We start from the raw sequence: 21,397 nt of genomic DNA, 5'->3' as shown, positions 1-21,397 counted from the left end.
GCTTGCCCCCTTCTCTATTATTCAAGTGGTCCATTTGTAATGAGTACAAGTATATTTACAATTCCATGTGGAGTTATTCCAAGCAAGGAGATGAGCTCAAGAAGTGGAACTGATTAAGAGGAGTAAGTGAAAGTGATAGATTCATAGAATATATTCTTCTCCTCCCTAACCACATTTCTGTCTGCTACCTAGTTTCAGACAGGTGACAAAAGCTTTTCTTTTGAAGAAGTATAAGTGGCCTCTACCTCTTTGCAATCAAAAGTAAACTTACAGGTGTGAAGATTGGATCTTTGTTCTTATAACAGGACATGGGCTTAATAGCATATGGAAAGATTAGAGAACTTGGGAGAGGTAAATTGGCCCACAAAATAAAGAGGCAGTCTGCTTCATGAGATTGCCTTGGGTCTACCCTCTTGGAGTTACATGAAAAGGATGCTAGTGGAGAACCATCAAAGTGGTCACCCTAACCTACACCTGATGGGGTGCCTCAATCCTCCATGATAGAGGACAAAGACAACCTCTTAAAAAATAAAAGCAGCAAGGCAAAGTAGTATGCAGGATGACATCAAATCTAGGAAAATACATTGTGCATTTGGGCAAGATAAGAATCAATTTCTTCTGTCATCTTCTCTGCTTACAAGCCCCCACCATTACCTAACCTTTGTCCTAGCTGTGTGATGCCATTTAACATCCAGGTTTGTCAAAGACTAATGCCATTCTCCACAGTTGGACAACAGTGAAATGGTAGCATACAGTTACAGAGGAACACATGGTGTGTCTTCTTACTATAACAACCTATATGTTCCACAAGTGCGAAGCTATCTGCTTCACAAACAAAGATGGACTTGTCCACATCCACTTCAATCAAAACCATTGGAGAGCTAAGATGCTTACAGAAGCCTCTCTGCAAACTTACTATATCTGTTACATGGTGACAGCTCTGTTGCTTTCTGTATCAAGATTCTTATACTGTGGTTCTCCCTCTAGAATGAGTTCGGCAAAGTAATTAATGTTTAATGTTAACCTACCAAGAGTTCAATCTCAAGGATCAATTCTGCTATTCCTGGGGAAAAGATTGGACTACTTTTTCAAAATGAATAGTACGTCATCAATCGATGGAAAGAGCGATCTGCTTAAAGAAATCTACATGACTACTTATTTGGCAAAAACTATAGTAGTTTGGTTAAAAGAACTTCAAATCTTTTTAAGCCTTACTATGCAGTAGCTGAGGACATCAATGAAGGAATTTGTTTTGGAAGTCAAGCTTTCTCTTTTCCCTCCTACCTCATTGATGTGATGCTTAACAAACTGAGGACAAAGCTTGGTTGAATTGCCACCCAAGAGCGCAAGAAGATAGCATACAATCAAATTAAATTTGAGAAATTAAAGATACTGCACGTATGCATCTATATGAGATGTCACCTTCACACGCACGGATGTCATGCATCAAGAACACTGTTTAGGAACAGATAAACTACTTGGTTTCTTCTGTCTTCATCTGTAACAAAAATGTCTTTAGCTGGGATTCTCCTCTCACCAAATCTTTGTCCCCAGATCTTTAAAGATGGATGCATGGAGGAAGACAGTGGATTATTCCAACAAGGTACCCCGACACAGTGAATTACCAAATGGACTTTTACTGCAATCCCTTGGATCCTTGCGTTGATTGCAAACAAACTTAGATTTGATATAACCACTAGATGGGTTGTTCCATGTGAATAATAATCCGAGTAGCGAAATGCTATGCCAACAAAACTGCCAGGTGTCTCGAAAGGTTGTATTCAGATTTCGACAGTGCATTCAAAGGAAGAGAAGGACTACTCTGCTACAAGATAACTCATTAGAAAAGAAAATGTCCTTTTTAACTGTCCATCTACCAACTGTATAGCATTTATTGACATTTATACTGTAGTAAATGATAAGAGTTCACTCTTTACATCGTTAAGAGATAAACCACTAGCCAAATGACATGCCAATAATGCTCATCCATCTCAAAGAACAAAGCCTAGTAGCTCTTAGTAAATGTTTGGATGATGGTGTTGTGCCATGGATCAGATAAGTGTTGCAGGAGGTTGTCAAGTGGTCCCTTCCCTGTCACATTATGCTGGATCACAAAGCCCAGGAATGCTAGCATGGCCAATCTTCCTGCGAATAATATCATTGATGACTAAAATTTTCTACGTGTTTATTAAAACAAAATGGAAACCAAAAAAGTAAGCATATCTTATCTTACCATTGGCAAGCTCCTTCTCCTTGGCCTCAGTTGAAGGACCAAAGTTGAGGGGGTTAAAGATGCCACCAGGATAACCGACCACATTAGGAGGCAAGCTATAGTTCTTAAAGATGGGATCCTGGTTGACACTCCCCGGGTTCTTGATGTCCTGCCACCTCCTGATCTCGACGTAGTGGAAAAGGATGAACTCGACGACGAAGAGGGTCGACGACGGGGCGAAGTACTCGGCCTTGCCGGCGTCGTACCACTCGGGCACGTGGATGATCCCGAGCTTGGTGAAGACCTCGGGGAGAAGCATCCCGGCGACGCCCAGCATCGCCCACCGCCCGTTCATGAGCTCCGCCTGCACGAACCACCGGAGGCTCTCGGGATCGTCGGCGAGACCTAGGGGGTCGAATCCGTTGTCTCCTGGGAGGCTGAGGATTTTAAGATTGTTATATAATTTAAACAAATCGTTTAAAATTTTGTTCGTATTAAATCTATTTATTAATAATAACGTCAACCTGCCGTCGAGGTAGGCTGGCGAAGCCACACCGGGGAGCCACTCAGCCTTCCTGGCTTCCACCTTAAATGACTTAAAAGTCGTAGCTTTCGTCGTCTTGGCGGCGACTTTGCCGCGAGAGCCGAGGAATTTGGATCTGGACGTGCATGGCCGGAATCCGGCAATCGAAGACTGCGCAGTGACGGTTGCCATCTTTACCACCGGCCGGCGAGTGGGGTCACTGAACTCTGCTCTGAGTTGCATTTCACGAACCCTTTTCTTATTCAAGAGCTATGGAGCGGCGATTCCTGTGGTGCAGATTTGATGGATAAAATGGACGGCTACAGTTTAAAGTCTGGAGATTTGGAGGGATGAGATATTCCCCGCCACCAATAGGGACTCTTGGTCATTATCCGTCCTTATCTGGGTGGCAATATCACTATATGTATCAAACGAAAGCATCCTATTGGCTATCAGGGTGCTTCATGGCCCACTATTCTGCAATGTTATCCGACTAACCAAGTAGGCTGGGTCACTATGATACTGGACTGGACTGGACTGGACCTATGTTAGCCCAATAACTCTTAATGGGGCCTCCTGTCTCATAGAAACAAAATGGGTATTTTTGTCAAACGATAGTACAAAGCCCATATTCAAATCCTATATATTTCATTCTAAGATCACACTAAACCCTAGCCCTAGCTTTTTCTCACCTTGCTCCTCTCTGTTCTCTGCCCCTAAACCCAAACCCAAACCCAAACCCAAACCCTAACCCTAACCCTAACCCGAACCCTTACCCTTCTGTTGTACTTCTCCGGGGCTTGTCTTCTTCATCTCCAGCCGTTTGCATATGAATCACTACGAAAAGACGCCAATTTGAGGCAATCCCGATATGTTTGATTGCCTTTCAGAGATCCCGTCCTATCAAAGATCAGATCTCTATCGATTTTTGCTGTGTCCTTTTGGTTTCTTTGGATGTTCTTCTTTATGTTAGATCGAATCTTGATATTGTTCTGGCTATATCGATGGGCTTTCTGAGAAGTATTAACATCGTAAAGTGCAAGTCTCGTAAATTATTGAGCCTTGTAATTGTGTTCGGATTCATTGCCTATACCTTATAATTGACCTTGGTCCTCTGGCCAAAAAGAGGGGGTTTTTCCCCTCTTTCTCGTCGTTTTAATTGGTGATGCATTAATGCTGTGGGATGGAGGAAGAAAGGAAATGAAATCATATGCAAGTGATGAGAAACTAGACAGGGACATCAGCACTCCTATGTTTATAGGGGATGATGACTTCGTCTATGGGAATATCTCTGATGCCCAAAGTTCTCCCTCTCTCTTAACTCAAATTATCTATTGCCGTTGCTATCATGCTATGGAATTTTCATCACACACTCTATGTTGTTGGTTTAGATCTATATTCCCATGCATCTCAGTGGAGTAATAATTTAGTCTGCCAATGATGCATAATCTGCACGTATTATCGGATTCATTATGACGATTATGTAAAATTGTCACTACCACTGAGGCAGACGCCTTTGTATTATTCTTTTCCCATTGCTACTTTTGTTGTTATGACTGAATTTTTATTTTGTAGGATATCCACTGCTGGCTCGTTTCTATATTTTTTTTAACCAAGATCTCTATTGTGTGGGATCATATGGATTTTTAAAAATTTCCCCTTCCAAAGAGAGTTATGGTATTACAATTTTGTCCGTACTTGATAATTAGCACCTAATGCCAATGATGCTATTAAATATACTTTGAGTCTTCACTATGAAACGAAACTAATCTGAGGCAAGCATTAGAAATCATCTCCTTTTGTTGGTTTTAGTTACCTTTTATCTTCTCGGTGATGTATTTAGTACTCTTTGAATTCTTGGACCTTTTTTTTGGTCATAGTTTGGCACTGCTGTGTACTTCAAATCAATCTGTTGTTATTAAATATCCCTGTTACTTGGGAATTTTCCACAATTTTCTTTCGATTCAAGGTATTTGTTAATTTGAAACCTGCCATCTACTAACTTTTATATGTGTTTCATGATTCCAGAAACATATTATTGTTCAGTTTGCCTTAAATTTAGTAGGGAAATTCTCTTGCCCTATAAGCAAATGGAGATCTTGTTAATATATGGTCATGCTGCATTGTGAGGATGGTAGCAGAAGTCATTGAAGCTAGTAGGCAGTATTGCATGGACTACAACTGGTGATGAAATATAGGCAAATGTGTATTTATTTCACTTGAATGCATTGCAGTTGATAATTCGCTGGGTCATTCAAAATCTTGCAGTTTCTAAAGGACAAGTTGTTCACTCTGTACAACATAAGTCTGAAGTTGATATTATTTGTTGATATAATTTCAGATTTTGAATGATCCAACGACCACAACAACAAGCTTATTCATAACGTGCCTACGATGATTTTAAATATATTTTGAATTATCTCCATGAAATGAACTCAAACCTGAGGAACAACTAGGGGTGTAAATGAGGCCAGCATGAGTGAGCGGGGTCCTGCCCGGCTCAGCTTGATTGCTAAATTTACCTTGGATACCATCCTATACACCTTCAGGATAACATAGAGGAACAAAATTTTCAATTTCCCCAAAACCTTCAAATGCTAGTTAACTTATTATCTTCTAATTTGAAGGTTTTGGGGAAATTGAAAATTTTGTTCCTCTGTTATTCTGATGGTGTATAGGATAAAATATATCCAAGGTATGCCTCTCATCGGAGTAATTGAGCAATGGTTGCTAGGGAAGACTTTGGAAAAGACCACCTTGTCAAGTATAGTTTAAATGATGCTAGTTTAATGTTTGTCTACGTTGCCTGTTTTTGATTGCCGAAGCATCATGATTTTCTTGACCTCATTGATAAGTATTGTTATCTTGCTATTGTCTTATATCTTGCCGTTTGTTTGTGATTTATTGGCAATCCCTTCTGTTTTGGTCATATCCTGAGTAATTAAGCACATTGTCATTATCAGTAATCTTGCGGTTCACACTAACTGTTACATTATCTCGCTCGTGAAATCTATTTCAGTAGAGCTAATGATGTCCATTTTGAGCCCAGAATCAACCTCTATCATAACAGAAGTAAGATGTTTGTTTGGAGGTAAACTGTGTTGCTGAAAAATTGTGGAAAACCTGTTATGTTGCCGGCCTGATGATTGATTGCTTAAGAACGGAGATCTGTATATTGTTCTTTGTTGAAGCCTAACAACTTTTGGGCTCCAGAGACATGAATGTTGAGATGCAAACATATGAAGGCAGGCACATAACATCTATCTAAACATCTTTGCTTTTTATTTACCAATGATATTATGTCACTTCATTGTAAACACGAACACCATCTTTTCTGCTGTTTCCTTTTATTCCTGTGCAGAACTTGTATAATCTCAATATTTTTTTAAGGTAGAAGGTACGGAAATCTAGTAATACAACAGTATCAGTGGATTTGTTTATAAGTGAGTTGATGATTTTCTTTTACTGTTAAAATCTTTTCTGCTATCCATTGTACATGTTTCACTTCTGCAGCTACTAATCAAAGCTCTGACTGAGCTCAATTCTGGTCGAGATTGGTACGAAATTAATTTTGAGCTCTTTATTTTTCATCTATGTAAGTTTCACTTCACCTTAACATATAGCATATTTTTAGTCAAAGACTTAAATATGACAACTGATGTCAAATAGCCTTGGCTTGTACTATGTGGCAGATTAGCAGGATAATGTGGAAAGCTCTCATACGGCAGTATATCACTCTTGCACTCAGAATAATTTTTCGAGAGAGGAGGAGCCAAAACCGTGGCTCATTGACACTGTACATTTGTACTTAAAAAAGATGGCCGGATAACAGGTGGCTGTGTCCAGGAAAAATACGACAGCAAGCCGAATTCAATCTATGCAGGAGTGTTTAAATACATCTACCTGATGCTTTGCAGTCGAAAAAGTGAGAAGCTATGGGCTGTGGCAGTCTTCTTTGACTGCTACCTAAGATAGATTTGCTGGATCTTCTGTATGCTTCTTTCTCTCTCTCTTTCTGTCATGCTTGGTCTTTTGGGGATGCTATGATATAATGATAGGCCTTCTAGAGGCCTCTTCTCTATGTAAAAAGTTATACAGACTCCATGCCATCTATTTATGACAGTTAAATGGAGTGCTCGGCAACATTAATTCTAGAGGTTGTTATCTGAGTTTACTTGGTGATTCTGGTGAATGTAAGAATGAAAAATGCTTCCACTATTGATTTGTACAAATTGAATTCCTTGATTTCAACATTAATTCTAGAGGTTGTTATCTGAGTTTACTTGGTGATTCTGGTGAATGTAAGAATGAAAAATGCTTCCACTATTGATTTGTACAAATTGAATTCCTTGATTTTTACCAGGAAAAAAATATTGTTATAGAATCTTTGGCATGCTACACCATCTATGTGAAGTACCAAGGGCAACAGGTGTGTGTGCTTTAAACAAGTCTAGAACTTAGGTGATGGTGGTGGACTTGTCCTTGTGCCCTAAGTGTCATAGGCCTTTTTCTGCAGCCATGCATTGTCAAATCTAAGAACCACCTTAAAACCCAACTCAACCTTCTTTCACCACTGGTCAAAAGAGAGAGAGATTTCCTTTATAAGTACTTCCAAACCTAACAAACACCCTTCATTCCATCACCACTTTACCACCATTGGCCTCCCCTCTTGTGAAAGTTCCCACTGCCCAATAGGGGCTTCTTATTCTAACAGTTATCTACCTTCCTTTCTCTAAACAGCAATGATGTCTTGCCTTGAGTAAAGGAGGATGGTTGTTTCCTTCCCTAATTCCATCCATTGTGAGTGCATGGGATTGGTTCAAGACTCCTCTACTCTCTCTCTATATATATGCTAGACTGCTAGTTGTGATAGCAAAATGATGATATAATAGTCATCTCTAGGTCTTGCATGTGGGGATGAGGTTAGATGTATTTTGTAGCCAAGGATGACTTGCCGGTGTTATAAACCACATTAAAGGATTTTGATTCATGTCTCCTTAATGTCAACACACCGATTGCTAGCCAAAGAGTGCCGGCAAGTTATTCTTGGCTACATATTTGCCTCCTTTTCTCATGCCAGACCAAAGATGACAAAGCTTGCAACAGTATAATTGCACTACCATCAGAGTGGTGGAAGAAGGTATGTCCTGATTCTCATAGATTAAAATGACTTCACATCTTCTCGTAGTAATTCATTAATATTTATACAAATTATTTTAGGCTTAATGTTGTCTCTCTGCTTTTAACCCCTTTTACTAGTGACCCCTGTATTTATACTTGAAGTTGCCCCTATTTTCTTCACCTCTCAGAAGAGGATATCCACGATATTTGGTTGATTAGTAATCAAGTCCTCCAATCATTATCAAAGGCGAATTCTAGTACTAGCATGAGACGGATGCAAAGATAAACCAATCCTTAATTACTTGATGAGCGACAAATTGGATTCACTTAATTATACAACATATTTGATACCCAAATGAATACATCATCCTAGAAATCACCCAAAGAAAACAAAAGAAAAGGCCGTGATTCGCTCGGCGTTTTTAGAGAGAGATGAAACCTTCTTTAACGAGGAGGCCAAACACCAGGATGAGGAAGCCGACGGCTATGCACTCGGTGCTGGATACGATCGTCTGCGAGTAGGCTAACAGCGTCACCGCCGCCCCGGCGCATCCTATCAAGAACCCACTCAGGTTTCGATCCATTTCTCTCTCTCTCTCTCTCTCTCTCTCTCTCTCGGATCCCCAATATAGAGGAGTAGTGCTGGCGTTGACTTATAGACATGTACGAAAGTCAACTAAGCAGATCGCATGTAGGAAGACGGGTCGTATGACTTTTTTTTACATTCGGGTACATGGCAGAAGTTGGTTGGCTGCTGGACCTCCTATAGTTTATAGGGATTACATACGATCCGATCAAAGGATAGGAGATGGGCGACTATAATATGGTAGTTCATGTCCCCTCTGGCTTGCAGGAAGGGGCATTCCATATTAATAACCTGCTACCTTTGATTCCATATTAAAAAGAAAAAGGCAAGAATAAGGAAAAGAGTATCACAGGCAAACTGTCTCTCTAATCTCTATTCATCTTCACTTGTAAAGGGAAACTTGCTACCAGCCCAAACCTATGCATATTTCCTTAGAACAAATTCATTATATTAGATTCAAGGGGCTGAGGTTAATGATAATCATCTTCTCTAAAAGCTTAAATTGTTAGAAAATAATCAAATCTTATTTGTTTTTGCCAATCTTGTTTTATCGCTGCCACTGTTGCTCTTGAATATCATCAAGATATATTAGGTTGCTACTTCTACAAAGTTGTAGATCTATTGCCATACAATATAGTACTTGTTAAACATCTTACTTTTATCTCATGTGGGACTAAATCAAACCTTACATTTAATTTGACTCCAAACACCATCTTGCTCTCTGTTCCTCTACATGCCAATCAAACTTTGTCGACCAATTAGGCCAGCAGCGCCATCAACTCATCAAGCGATTTCAGAGTCTTCTCGTAGTAGAGGTACGACTCGTACACCTTAGGAGATCTCACGTATCGATCTAACTGCATGCAGTAAAGTGAATAAAAACGTATCATAAGTAAGATCCTATGATCTTTCATCATTTATATGCTATCTATCAGTTTGCATGTCATTTACCTCCGACATGTTGTCGACCACCTCGTTCGCCGTCCTGACGTAGTCCTTTCGCCGCCCCTCCGGCACCGTCGCCAGTGCGTTCTTGAGATCCGAGTCGAGATACGCCGACTTGAGCCTGACATAGAAGAGCACGTACCTCCACGACATTGTGTCGAGCATGTGGCGGATGTCCTTCAACCCCTCCGCCGTCTGCCGGATTCGCTCCGCCGCCTCCTCCGGCGACAGACCCGGTTGGAAGTACTTCTCCTTTATGAACGACCGCGTCCCCCAGCTCTCCGCCTGCGCCGGCGGCGGCGGCCGCCGCGTCTCCAGCGCCGACGTGGCTCCCACGATGGCCGACGCCACCACCCACCGCCGCGTTGCCGGTGCAGGAGGCGCCGGAGGAGCCTGCGACGGAGATCGGCGGTCGTCGGAGTGAGAGTTGGAGATAGTTGTGGCGTGGGAGAGGATGAGGTGCTTGGCGAAGGTGGCCATTGAAGGTGTTTGATGGAATGGATGGAGAGAAGTGGAGGTGGGAGTGGGAGTTAAGAGGGGTTGGCAAAGGATGGCGAGGGATAGCGTTCTGCCACGTGGAATGTATTTATCTTCTTCCTTTTTTTCATGGGAGAAATAAATAAATATATAAAAAGAGTAAAGATTAAGGTCTTGTTTAGTTCAAGTGTAAGTTTTTCAATAATAATTTTATGTGTACCTCTTAGATACGAATTAGATATTTTATAATTTTACTCTGATTTTTTTATTTGATTATAAAACATAGATAAAATTATAATAATTATTTTAAATAAATTTAAGTAAAAATTTATATTTAAGTGATATTTAGTTCACATATAAAAATATTTTTTTTATAAATTAGGACTCTCTTAAATAAATTTTGCGATCAAACACTCATCTATAGATATTTTGATCAAATCTTGTATAAAATAAGTCCGGACAACAAGTGACAAAATTATATATATTTTCTAAACAAAATTTTAGTACTATTAATATATATTTTTTATAATTAATAATTAAATATAAATTATTACGTAAACTTAGTTGAAAAGGTTACGACACAGAGTTATTTTAGTTATTTTTGAGTGAAATTTGTTTGAAAAAAAAAATATTTTATAGTATCTATTTGCCATAAAATTTTGTATAACTAATTACAGACTTATTTTATATAAGGTCGATAAAAAAAAGTACATAAGTGAGCATTTTATTATAAAAAGTATTTAAAAAGAACTAATTCATAGATAACGAACGAAATACCTATAAGTTTTAATTAAGGGACAAAAATATACTTAATATTTCATCTATATAATTAATCATAAAATTAAGAGTGTTTATAGAACAAAATATTATAGAATTTTTGGGCTCCAATCTCGGTCAATAGCGTGTTTTAAGAACATTAAAATTCCAATTCCCACTTGAACAATGTATAAGAATATAAAGCCCTGTTCACACTTGTAGAGTTATTATATGCTTGTAATCTTAAATAGCAGAGCTTTTACCAAAAAATAAATAGAAGGCCTTCCTCTCTCTTCTTCTCCCAAATTTGCATCGATCTCGTCGTCAGTTCCGGTCCATGGGGAAGGGACTATTCGATCTCGAGAAGCACTTCGCCTTCTATGGCGCATACCATAGCAATCCAGTAAACGTCATCTTCCACATGATCTTCGTTTGGCCGATCTTTTACACATCCCTCGTCCTTTTCCAGTTTACCCCTACTCTTGTTCGTCTCCCCTTCTCTGGGGAAGATGGGTTGCCCTTAAATTTTGCCTTTGTCTTCGCCACCATATACGCCCTCTTTTATGTGCTCATGGACCGGAAAGCTGGCGCCTTGGCGGCTCTTCTTTGCTTTCTCTGCTGGCTAGGAAGTGTTTCTCTCGCAACTCGACTTGGGTTCTCTCTCGGATGGAAGGTGAGTCGCGGTTTTGTTCTAATCCCTCGTTTTTTCTGACTAATTTGATGATTATAGAAGTAAATTTGATTTGGGGGTTTTTTTTTATGATTGATAATTCTCGCTTTAATCATTATTTTAGTGTTGTTGGGATAAATGAAGAATATTCTATGTTTATTGTCTCCTTGGGTTTTATCAGGCAGTGAAGTTGCTGTAGTTTTGGAATTATTAGTTATGCAATTATTGGGACCTTTCGAATATATTAGGCCTAGGAATATCTCTTTGGATATTAGTTCCTGTAATCTGGATTCTTAGTGTATTGCAAATTTTTATAACTAAACTATTGTTTGTAGTTACATTATGGGCTTTGCACAAGTACTTGATTTGGATAAATAATTTCTGAATTCTGAATTTATGTAGTACTCTGTACATTGTTTATCTTCTTTCCTCTGTACATTGTTTCATCATTTTCTTTGTGTTCTGGTGTTTGTGAATGCGTCTGTCTCCTTTATACTGTGAAATATGACATTTCCTTGACAAATCACAATAGAGTATGTAAATGCTGATGGTTTTTTATGTTTTTTTTTGGGTTCCTTGTGTTTCCTATTTAAAGATCATTTATTGGAAATTAGGGTTCAGATGTATATTTTGTAATTTGTAATCTTTAGAGCTCACTAGTACAGAATCATTATTAAAGCAAAATGGTTGCTTAGCACCTTTGCAATTAGGATCCTAGAAAGACAACATACCTACTACATAAAGAAGTGATCTGTATTCCAACCTTGTATGAGTTGTATCCTTAGCATTCTCCTCCTTGACAGTGAATGCAACTCCATACTAAGTATTGCTTGAATATTTAGCTTCTATCCATAAATAAATAATGTCACAATAGAAAAGTGACAACACTTTGTCTCCTTATGTTAAAGTAATTTGTGATCATGGAAACCCAGTTTGCAACATATTACCAAAAGGATATAAACATAAGGTTACAGGGCACCAGCTTCACCATTCCTACTAAACTATGTTGTTGCTCCTTCCACAGTGAGGTAGGGTGGTAGCTCTGCCTGAAGTGAAAAGCATCTTTAATTCATAATTGTGCAATCTCAGCATTCCTTGCAGTCTACCCTCACATTTGACTTAAATATGCACTATCTTGATGAAGCAAAAAACAGTTGCATATTTCACTTCAATAAATTGTTTGGTTTATGAATCAAGATGGGCTGCTTGTCATTGTTCTGTTTGCTTGTGAACCCTTCAATGCTGCCATTGATTTCTATCATTTGGAAATTCCTGATAAAAGGATCGTTTAGAAGAGGATTATCTATAACCCTTTGGTATCCTTACTTTCTTGTTCAGTATGTGACCAAGGATGTTATACCTTATGCAGTCATCTCTGCTTCCTATCTTCTCCATGAAAACATCATGTTAGTGTCTATGCTGTGTGGATTTATACCTTCTCAAATCTCAACCTAACATTTGTTATGTTTTAAATATTTGATGGGCATTCTTGTTGGAGTTTCTGGAGTTGATGTTCAGAGAACTTTCGTTATTACAGCCTATGTTGAATTCTCTCTTTTATCAGATATTCAAATCTCTATGTCACAGCTTCAGCATGATGTTGTGGTGTGCGGATAAAATGATCTATAATTGTTTGTTATTTCATGTAAAACATTGAATGGTGTCAGTTCAGTTGTGACATATTTCTCCATACAGGTTGTATTAGCTGCTCAATTGTTTTGTTGGGCCGGGCAATTTATAGGCCATGGAATGTTCGAGGTAAGCTTCCGTCATGATCGCAAGTTTCACAACGTTAACACTAGATAATCAGAAAAAAATTAACTTTCTCTGTTTGAGCAGAAACGAGCCCCAGCTCTTCTTGACAACCTTTCGCAAGCTTTGTTGATGGCCCCATTCTTTGTTCTGCTAGAGGTAATAATCTCCAAGCACTTGACATCTACGATAACGTACCGATACAAAGAGCTTAGTTGGCTTCTTTAATTGACACAGGCACTTGAAAAGTTGTTCAATTATGAACCGTATCCTGGTTTCCATGCCAATGTCAGTAAGAAGATTGAGGCAGATCGCATGGAATGGCAAGCCAGCAAACAGAAGAAAGTCTACTGAGATGTAATTAACATATCACATTACATTACATTACCACCATCTGTTTCTAGCTTTTCTCCATCACTCTACCTGTTAAAAGCGTCTGTTATCATATTTCAAGAATCACATCTTCGTATATATCATGAAAATAATGTAATGCTCTAAGTTCAACCATTTTGCCTACTCTTCTAACTTTTAAAGGATGTGTTCTATTGCTTATCCGGAAATATTGGGCATGATGAGATGGCAAAGATAGATAGATATGGAGAGTTTTAGTACCGGACGAATGGAACTCTCCTCCTCGGAGATGGAAGGTAAGGATCCCAAGTCGACACGTGTCCTTACATCTCCAGCTAAATAATGGCCAAATTTCTCTCTCTATATAAATATAAATATAAATATATATATATATATATATATATATATATATATATATATATATATATATATATATATATATTTATATAAGCACTCTTTTCATGCAAGAATTAACCTTAGGAGGATGTAAGATTAATGACACTTTCACGTACTAGAGTGTTTGATATAGATACGTTAAAAATGATTAACATGAGATGTTTACATTTTTAATCAGAAGTATATATATGACAAAAATAAAATTTGGTAGCTAATAATTAAATGTGACAGAAACCCTTTTGTTCCCTAACAAAAAGGAATTGAGATGAGCTTTGTAATTTATTATTTTCTTGGTAGTGACAATACTTGTGTATTGGAGCTGTCCTCCTGTGTGTATGAAAAGAAGTATGAAAGGAGATGTCTTTTTTAGAGGAAAAGTGAGAAGAAGCATTAATTTGTTTGAGAAGTCTTAACAGGTAGATGAATGTTGTTGAAGGCTAATGGGAAGTTAAGAGACCAAAAATCTCAAGCTATGGCCACAAAAAGAACATCAAAAGATTAGTTGCACAATCAATAGACATTAATTCTAGGGGAATATTACCTCACATAGTAAAGTCTTTTAGGTCTTATCCGCATCATTCCAAACAACTCAAACTCTATTGCATAGTCATCCTCTGTTCAACTAAACTCAGATCTCTTAGGATACAAAGTTGAGCCCGCCGGGCAAAAATTCTTCATAGAAAAGTATCCTTCGGGTTCATGTCGGATCAAATTCGGGTCGAATTTGGGCCAACGGGCTAATTCGATAGCCCTAATAATGCTGTGTGATAATTTAATGGTAAATTGTAAAAGGTTAATTAATTAAGATGGGCTTTGGGTGCCTTGCAGAAGCACGTCTCTTTCTATCTAAAATCAAGAACTGTTAGTATTTAAGAGGGTCATCCTCCTCTCACCCTATTTTTTCTTAACAGCTTCATCAACCTAAAAAAGGTTAAGAGATTCCCCCTCTTCTCATCTCCGCTCTGTTCTTTTATGATCAAATTTTCATATGCGCTATTAAGTACAAGATTTGAAGTACTTTTCTTTGTTTGATAGCTTAAATTATTGGTTGTTACATGTTAATTACAATTTATTAGAATACTTATATGCAACAAAAGAGAATTTTGTTCTCTGAAATGAAGCCAAATGAATCATTTAGGTCTCTTAACTTTATTCAGGTTGGTGATCAGAAGAAGAAGAGAGCATCTGAAGCAAATGGAGCATGGAGAAGAAGAACACATGGAATTGCCACCCGGGTTTCGCTTCCACCCTACTGATGAAGAGCTCATCACCCACTACCTCACCAAGAAGGCCATGGATGCAAACTTCACTGCAAGAGCCATGGGAGTTGTGGACTTGAACAAGTGTGAGCCATGGGATTTGCCATGTAAGTGTTTTCCTTTTCTTTTTTATTTTATTTCTCTCCTTAATTAACAAGTGTGCTATACCTCTCTTTTGTCTGTATAACTTAACTTTGTGTTTGTTGCTTAAAGGGAAAGCTAAAATGGGAGAGAAGGAGTGGTACTTCTTCTGTGTGAGAGATAGGAAATACCCAACTGGTCTGAGAACAAACAGGGCTACTGAAGCTGGATACTGGAAGGCAACTGGGAAAGATAAGGAGATATACAGAGGAAAGAGCCTTGTTGGGATGAAGAAGACCCTCGTCTTCTACAAAGGAAGAGCTCCAAAGGGAGAGAAGGCTAATTGGGTGATGCATGAATATAGATTGGAAGGCAAGTACTCTGCCTACAACCTCCCAAAGACAACAAAGGTACACCAATTAATCCATATTCCTTCAGACACTCTTATCTTCTTATGTTATGTTAAATCTATGTTTGATTAATTTAATTTGGCTTTCTTTCTTTCTTTCTTTCTTACTTTCTTTTTCTTCCTCTCTCTCTTTTTGGGTAGAATGATTGGGTGATATGTAGGGTGTTCAACAAGTCTTCAGTTGTGAAGAAGGCAAGCAGGAGCTCGTATGGAGATCATGAGCTGGGTCCTTCTTCTTCTCCTCCTCCTCCTCTCCTCCCTCCATTGCTTGACGTCTCCAATGGCAAGAACAAAGGGGACTTGACCCCAGATTTGACCCACGTGACCTGCTTCTCCAATGCAATGGAGGGCCAGCAGAGAGGCCAAGATGATCATCTCCTCTGGGCAGACTACTTCAACTCACCTCTTCTCTCTGCTTCTGCCAACCCAACTGACATCATCTCACCCACTGCTACTTCTTCTTCTCTCTTACACCACAAGAGATCTCTGTCAACCTACTACATCAATCCTGCAACTAGCTTGCACTTCCAAGGTGCCAACTTTGTGCAGCTGCTGGACACCTGCAAGGCTGAGAGGGAGATGCTTAGTGCTTCACAGGACACAGGAATCACCAGTGACATGAACCCTGAGATCTCCTCAGTTGTCTCTAACCTGGATGAATCCCTCTGGAGCTATTGCTAGTGTGTTTAGTTTATTATGTGTGTATATTAATGGTTAATTTCTGTCTAAATTTCCACACCCCCAAAAAAAACTACAATAAGATGATTTGGAAGAAAGAGGACAATTATTATTATTATTATCTATTACTATTGTGCTAGTTCTTCAATGTAACAAGTTACAATATTAAGGTGGGACATCAACAATCATATAAAGAAGATTCAATCCACAGGTCACTCAGCATATATATCATGCTGTCTTCTTCTATAATGGAGGTGGGGGCTCAATGAATATGAGAGATTAATTAACTAACATCCTATCATATCTCGATTGTTCCATCCACAACAATCAAAATGTTTATTATTATTTGTAGTATGATCATATTAGTTAGGTCACCTAATCAGAATTTTCTCTTCCCAGGAACAAATCATCCATGGCCAAGTGCAAACTTTAAATATTCTACACCTACCTACACTTCGTGCACTCCCGGTTGCATTGGATCTGGTACCTATATATTTGTTAATATGATCAGAAGAATATATAATTCATTTTATATGTATATATATATATATATATATATATCTCTCTCTCTCTCTCTTAGCCTAACAAATATAGCAAATATTTGAGACTTGCACGACAAAGCTATCTTTTCCTCCACGCAGATCCATCCTTTTGGAGGCATGGCAGTGACCACAAATCAATTAGGAGCTCCTTAATTAGGGTTTATGAAGTTGACAGTATTAATTATTTGCATGCAAATTTTTTAAAAAAACAAAAAATTTAAAAACCACTAAAATAACTTTAAAATTGTTAGAATTTTTTTTAAAAATTTTTTTAGGACGAGGTTATTTTGTATATGGGGATGGGGTCAAGCTAAGTATCACGGGAGGAATTTATATCTCTTTCGGGAAAGATATCACTAGATCTTGTTATCTATGTTGACAAATCTTTCAAAGATTCAGACAAATAAAAAGAGCAGGGAAAAAAAAGTAATTATGTCACAGGAGTAAATCTCATCGAGATTAATGCCAAAATTATCATTCATATGGCATCACTTCGCTTGATGCTAAGGTTAAAATTAAGCTAAGTGCAAGTGAGTACTGAGCAAGTTCATGAACCTTGTTACTGGGTTATATAGGAATATAGGAAGATCAAATACTTATTATTATTATTATTATTATTATTATTATTATTTTATATAGATCAATGAATTTATATTTTAAACTGGAATATAAATCTAAAAAGAACCAAACTTTAGGTATATCCATGCCTAATATTTTACAAGGAACACATGCAAATATATATATATATATATAATAAATTTAGAGGCACGCGTTTTGGGTGGGGCCCCAACACTAACTAGAGCCCAAAATGTGACACGTAGCATCGCTTCGACGCTACGTCATCACAGCCACGTATCAACGCGTGGCCAGCCAACTCTTTCGTACCGGATCCAGAGGTGACATCCGATAACCCAGAGGATCGATCGCTTGCAGCGCCGGAGTGGAGGAAAGTATGCTGCAGCCGTGTATCCACTGAGAGATGATTTGGGTTAAGTAATATAAAAAAGGCAAACAAAAAGAGAGACTTGTAAGCAAACAAACTCACCCATCTGCTTACTATTTGCTGGTAAACACTAACATTGTGGGAGAGATGGATGGATGGATGGATTAATGCCTTTTGTCATGGTTAGTAACAAACCATATCTACTAAATTACTTACCAAAGCTAGCAGCAAATTATGATCAAGCCACTATCAAGGCCCCTTTTGGTCTTCAACTAAGAAACTAATCAAAAAAATTAATCGATTTCTCAACTCATTAGCAGCGATGGACCACTTTAAAAAAAGGAGGTGAGAGGTGCCTTGAAGGAGTGTCTCTTCGCCTCTTTAAGGGTGTTGTGGAAGCTTAGGGTACCACTAATGGCTTCAAAAATAGGTTAGAGAAGAGAGGACCACATCCTATTGCAATAAAGAAGGTGTACAAAGACATTGATTGAATTCCTTTTGCAATTTTCCTATATAGCGTATGATCTAAGTTTCATATTTCCTCTTCAAATTTGTAGGTATACTACTACATTACATCAATGTACTCATCCTTGCTATGCTTGTCTCTAGTACTACTACATACAGTGTTATTTTGGCATACACTGTGCTAGATGTACAAGTGCATGAAAAACTACAGCCCACGTAGCCTACCTGTTCTTTTCAGTCTATCTCAACATTAATTCAGGAATTTTTTTTTTTTTTTTTGAATTTTTTCTTAATTTTTTCAGTCTATCGCACATGATCAAGGTTTCTAACAATTTAAAAACGTCCTAATCGCAGTAGAAATTAATGAATGCTTTACAATTTCCATGCAATATATCATTAATTTATGTATATGATTTCATTCGCTCTTCAGAAAACTTTGTAGTTAGTAGTAGTATTCCACTTTCTGCCGACATGAATATGAATGCATGCACGTGCTCATGCATTGATAGAGAGATCATATAAACACATATGAAAGAGTTGAGCCACTCCAATAGAATTGGATATACATAAAGATGATTATGATGGTTTTAATGAATGGTATGTATATAATCATCATCCCATCTAAATGCTTTTCGGTCCTACCTAAACACTTCTTTTATCGATCATTGAATTCTTTTCTTATCTACTTTTCTTTCCTCCGATTTAAATCTGATGATCTACTGGCCGAACAAAGTTTTTGAAAGATGCATGAGATTCCAGGCATTGGAATTATTCTCATGATTCGGAGCTTGTTCACTAGATGATGGGCCTCTGCAGCGACACTTATTATACCTGCAGAAGATTGCATGGACCAAGGAAATTAGTATCTGTGCTCCATGGCAGGATAAAGGTAAGTAGAGCAATGGTCCCAAATATGGATCCAATTGGGAAGTCTCTTCCTCGCAGATTGATTTCATATCCATGCAATGGCATGTTGGCATTATTTCATATGAACTCCACTGCCACCTCAGGGCCATATATATACTTCTGCAGCTAGTCCAACACTCCGTAGTACATGCTTCTAAGATCTAGTTCCTTAATACGGAAATAATAAAGGGTTATCTAAAAAGTCTGTGATCGTATCAAAGCACCAGAACTCATCAGAACTTTATTAGTCAAAGTCATAAACGCGAAATTTATAGGTCCTGCCTCGTTGCATTACCTCAATTGCTTTACTGAATGCATGGCAAAACGTAGATTTTATGACAACAGTGAACTTTAGCCTTACCATTGAAACTCGACATATATTATCAATCCACTGTGGTCCTCAGCCATGTCATTCGACATCGAATTTAATGGGGTAAAACAAGAAAAAGCCATTTCAGTACTCTTACCGTGGCAAAGCAAGTTCAGCTTTATCTAATTGCATCCTGGTACATTAGCTTTTCGGTGACATAGTTATAGAAGTGTAAAGGTCTAGTACTTATGTAAAATTATTAAACAAAAAGAAGTTGATATGTAAATACGGTCTATGATTTATAGTCTCAAGTTTTTAAGTTGATTATTGTCTTATGATCCAGCTGACGTCTCGTCTTAGTAGTAAAAAATTGGTGTTTGAGCTCAGGTTCTTTTGTCACTGAAATCCATACTAAATTAAGATTGTGGCTGCTAATATTGATATGATTGGGAAATCTCAAAAGAGTACATTCTCAATATATCACAACTAGAAATATGAAATATTATAACTGATGCAATTCTGATCATATTACTACTCTCTTTATCACCTTACCTTGTTTCTAGTTATTTTTCTGCACTTCTATCTTGATCTCACCAAGTATAAATTATCATGAAAGAGAAAGAGAGAGATATATACATAAATAAGTGAGTTAGGAGGGGGACCCCAAGTGTCTTCCCCATAGAAAGTAAGCTTACTCTTTAACTCTTGGGTTCTTCACTCCCTTTCCAACATGATATATATGAACATTTCCTTGCAGACGAGAAGCCCAAAAAGAAAAGAAAAGAAAAAAACTATCATCTTTTCACAACAATACAATTCAATTACCAGGATATATCTCCTTACATTCAAAATTCACTACTTTTGCAGTTTGCATATGAGTTATAAAAATAAAATAAAAAAAGTCCACTCATGCAGGTCACTGCAACATTATGAATTGACTGTGAAATGAGTAACACCAAATATGAAATCAAAATATAAGGTATTTCCAGTGAAAACAGTTCCTCCACACACTGGAGTATTATGATTAGTAACTACTAAAACACCCTTGCGCACAGAAGGCGAATACATTTGACTTAACTAAAGCAACATATAATCAACAAATAAGCTCCATGTAGCAGCAGTAGATCCATATGGATCTAGATTTCCATGTTGGTTTTCTTGTAATTCTTTTCTATACTCTCGCATTAAGAGCATGGATGGGAGTGTCTTCAAGGCTGGCAAGGCTTGGAACCACATGGGCAATGTTACCCTGCTAATAAGTTTGTCACATTAAATGAATAAAAACAAGAGCTTGCCAACTATGGTGGCATGGGCAAATTAGTCAATGGCAATATGGGGGTGGGTGAAGTCTTAGTCAATCCTATAAATGGGTAAGTAACTCACCTCTTAACAAATTTGAAGGTTTCCTATCAGCCATTTGACGCAGTCAAGATCAAATTTCCGAAGGCGGTGCATGATAATTATTGTGTGGATCCCAGTGTGTGGATACGCTCATACACCGAAGGTTATCAGGCATCAGACGGTTGTCGTCGTCGTCCTCAGGTGGGGTCCAATTTGATGGCCCCATGGAGCCATCAGTGTTCCACTCAATGTGCCATCATCTCGCCTAAAGTTTTCTTAATCCATAACAGGAGCATGGAGCACATCACAGATGCTGTTATCTCATCAAGTGATTGGAAGAATCAGGACCGTTAGATCAAGTAGGGGGTCCAATTTGCTCGCCATTTAGTGAGGAATCCTAATGATGATGGGCCTCTATTTTGACCTCAATGGTAAAGATCCATACTTGTTGCCCTCCGGCCTCAACTGCCCAAAAGAGGAAACCAGTACATTTTCCAATCCTGCCCCTGCCATGAAGTGATAAGTAGTTCTGGCAAGTGCCTTGCAGTAACTTTTGGCAGTCTAACCACCAGAGGGGTAATTCGGTCATGACACCCCCTCAGACATTTATGTCAATGACATTTATGCTGCTGACCTTTCCCTCTCCTCTTCTTCTATTTATCTTTCTCCCTTCC

The 21,397-nt window shown here is 38.2% G+C and overlaps 4 protein-coding genes, 2 long non-coding RNA genes and 3 other non-coding genes across 9 annotated transcripts; 6 read left to right on the top strand and 3 right to left on the bottom strand.

Moving 5' to 3' along the window:
• Nucleotides 1–1,855: 1,855 nt before the first annotated feature.
• Nucleotides 1,856–3,125, bottom strand: LOC140787398 (chlorophyll a-b binding protein 4, chloroplastic-like). Its single transcript, XM_073136295.1, has 3 exons — nucleotides 2,737–3,125; nucleotides 2,234–2,649; nucleotides 1,856–2,145 (listed from the first exon to the last, which is right to left on the bottom strand). The coding sequence occupies exons 1-3, from the start codon at nucleotides 2,976–2,978 to the stop codon at nucleotides 2,006–2,008; spliced, it is 798 nt and encodes a 265-aa protein (XP_072992396.1). The 5' UTR covers nucleotides 2,979–3,125; the 3' UTR covers nucleotides 1,856–2,005.
• An 819-nt stretch (nucleotides 3,126–3,944) lies between these two features.
• On the top strand, nucleotides 3,945–4,036 carry LOC140787849 (small nucleolar RNA R44/J54/Z268 family). Its single transcript, XR_012108921.1, has one exon. It is a non-coding gene; the product is annotated as a small nucleolar RNA R44/J54/Z268 family (small nucleolar RNA).
• Nucleotides 4,037–4,167: 131 nt separating this feature from the next.
• Nucleotides 4,168–4,244, top strand: LOC140787861 (small nucleolar RNA snoR122). The gene has a single exon (XR_012108931.1). It is a non-coding gene; the product is annotated as a small nucleolar RNA snoR122 (small nucleolar RNA).
• Nucleotides 4,245–4,449: 205 nt separating this feature from the next.
• On the top strand, nucleotides 4,450–4,513 carry LOC140787848 (small nucleolar RNA Z267). Its single transcript, XR_012108920.1, has one exon. It is a non-coding gene; the product is annotated as a small nucleolar RNA Z267 (small nucleolar RNA).
• An 816-nt stretch (nucleotides 4,514–5,329) lies between these two features.
• On the top strand, nucleotides 5,330–6,907 carry LOC140787399 (uncharacterized). The gene is made up of 2 exons (XR_012108843.1): nucleotides 5,330–6,330; nucleotides 6,428–6,907. It is a non-coding gene; the product is annotated as an uncharacterized lncRNA (long non-coding RNA).
• Nucleotides 6,908–9,004: 2,097 nt separating this feature from the next.
• LOC140785740 (photosynthetic NDH subunit of lumenal location 2, chloroplastic) lies at nucleotides 9,005–9,925 on the bottom strand. The gene is made up of 2 exons (XM_073133715.1): nucleotides 9,394–9,925; nucleotides 9,005–9,299 (listed from the first exon to the last, which is right to left on the bottom strand). The coding sequence occupies exons 1-2, from the start codon at nucleotides 9,865–9,867 to the stop codon at nucleotides 9,201–9,203; spliced, it is 573 nt and encodes a 190-aa protein (XP_072989816.1). The 5' UTR covers nucleotides 9,868–9,925; the 3' UTR covers nucleotides 9,005–9,200.
• Nucleotides 9,926–10,843: 918 nt separating this feature from the next.
• On the top strand, nucleotides 10,844–13,549 carry LOC140786984 (2-hydroxy-palmitic acid dioxygenase MPO1-like). Its single transcript, XM_073135709.1, has 4 exons — nucleotides 10,844–11,293; nucleotides 12,986–13,048; nucleotides 13,130–13,201; nucleotides 13,280–13,549. The coding sequence occupies exons 1-4, from the start codon at nucleotides 10,958–10,960 to the stop codon at nucleotides 13,394–13,396; spliced, it is 588 nt and encodes a 195-aa protein (XP_072991810.1). The 5' UTR covers nucleotides 10,844–10,957; the 3' UTR covers nucleotides 13,397–13,549.
• Nucleotides 13,550–14,588: 1,039 nt separating this feature from the next.
• LOC140786981 (NAC domain-containing protein 92-like) lies at nucleotides 14,589–16,341 on the top strand. The gene is made up of 4 exons (XM_073135708.1): nucleotides 14,589–14,719; nucleotides 14,947–15,155; nucleotides 15,262–15,539; nucleotides 15,680–16,341. Exons 2-4 carry the CDS (start codon nucleotides 14,984–14,986, stop codon nucleotides 16,217–16,219), a joined length of 990 nt encoding a protein of 329 aa, XP_072991809.1. The 5' UTR covers nucleotides 14,589–14,719; nucleotides 14,947–14,983; the 3' UTR covers nucleotides 16,220–16,341.
• A 3,855-nt stretch (nucleotides 16,342–20,196) lies between these two features.
• LOC140787274 (uncharacterized) lies at nucleotides 20,197–21,395 on the bottom strand. Its single transcript, XR_012108791.1, has 2 exons — nucleotides 20,766–21,395; nucleotides 20,197–20,631 (listed from the first exon to the last, which is right to left on the bottom strand). It is a non-coding gene; the product is annotated as an uncharacterized lncRNA (long non-coding RNA).
• Between the last annotated feature and the right edge of the window lie 2 nt (nucleotides 21,396–21,397).

The sequence above is a fragment of the Typha latifolia genome, chromosome 4 (genome assembly GCF_019914945.1).
Source record: "Typha latifolia isolate L0001 chromosome 4, TyphaL0001v2, whole genome shotgun sequence".
Classification (NCBI taxonomy): Eukaryota; Viridiplantae; Streptophyta; class Magnoliopsida; order Poales; family Typhaceae; genus Typha; species Typha latifolia.
This window is presented reverse-complemented; position numbering and strand designations above follow the sequence as displayed.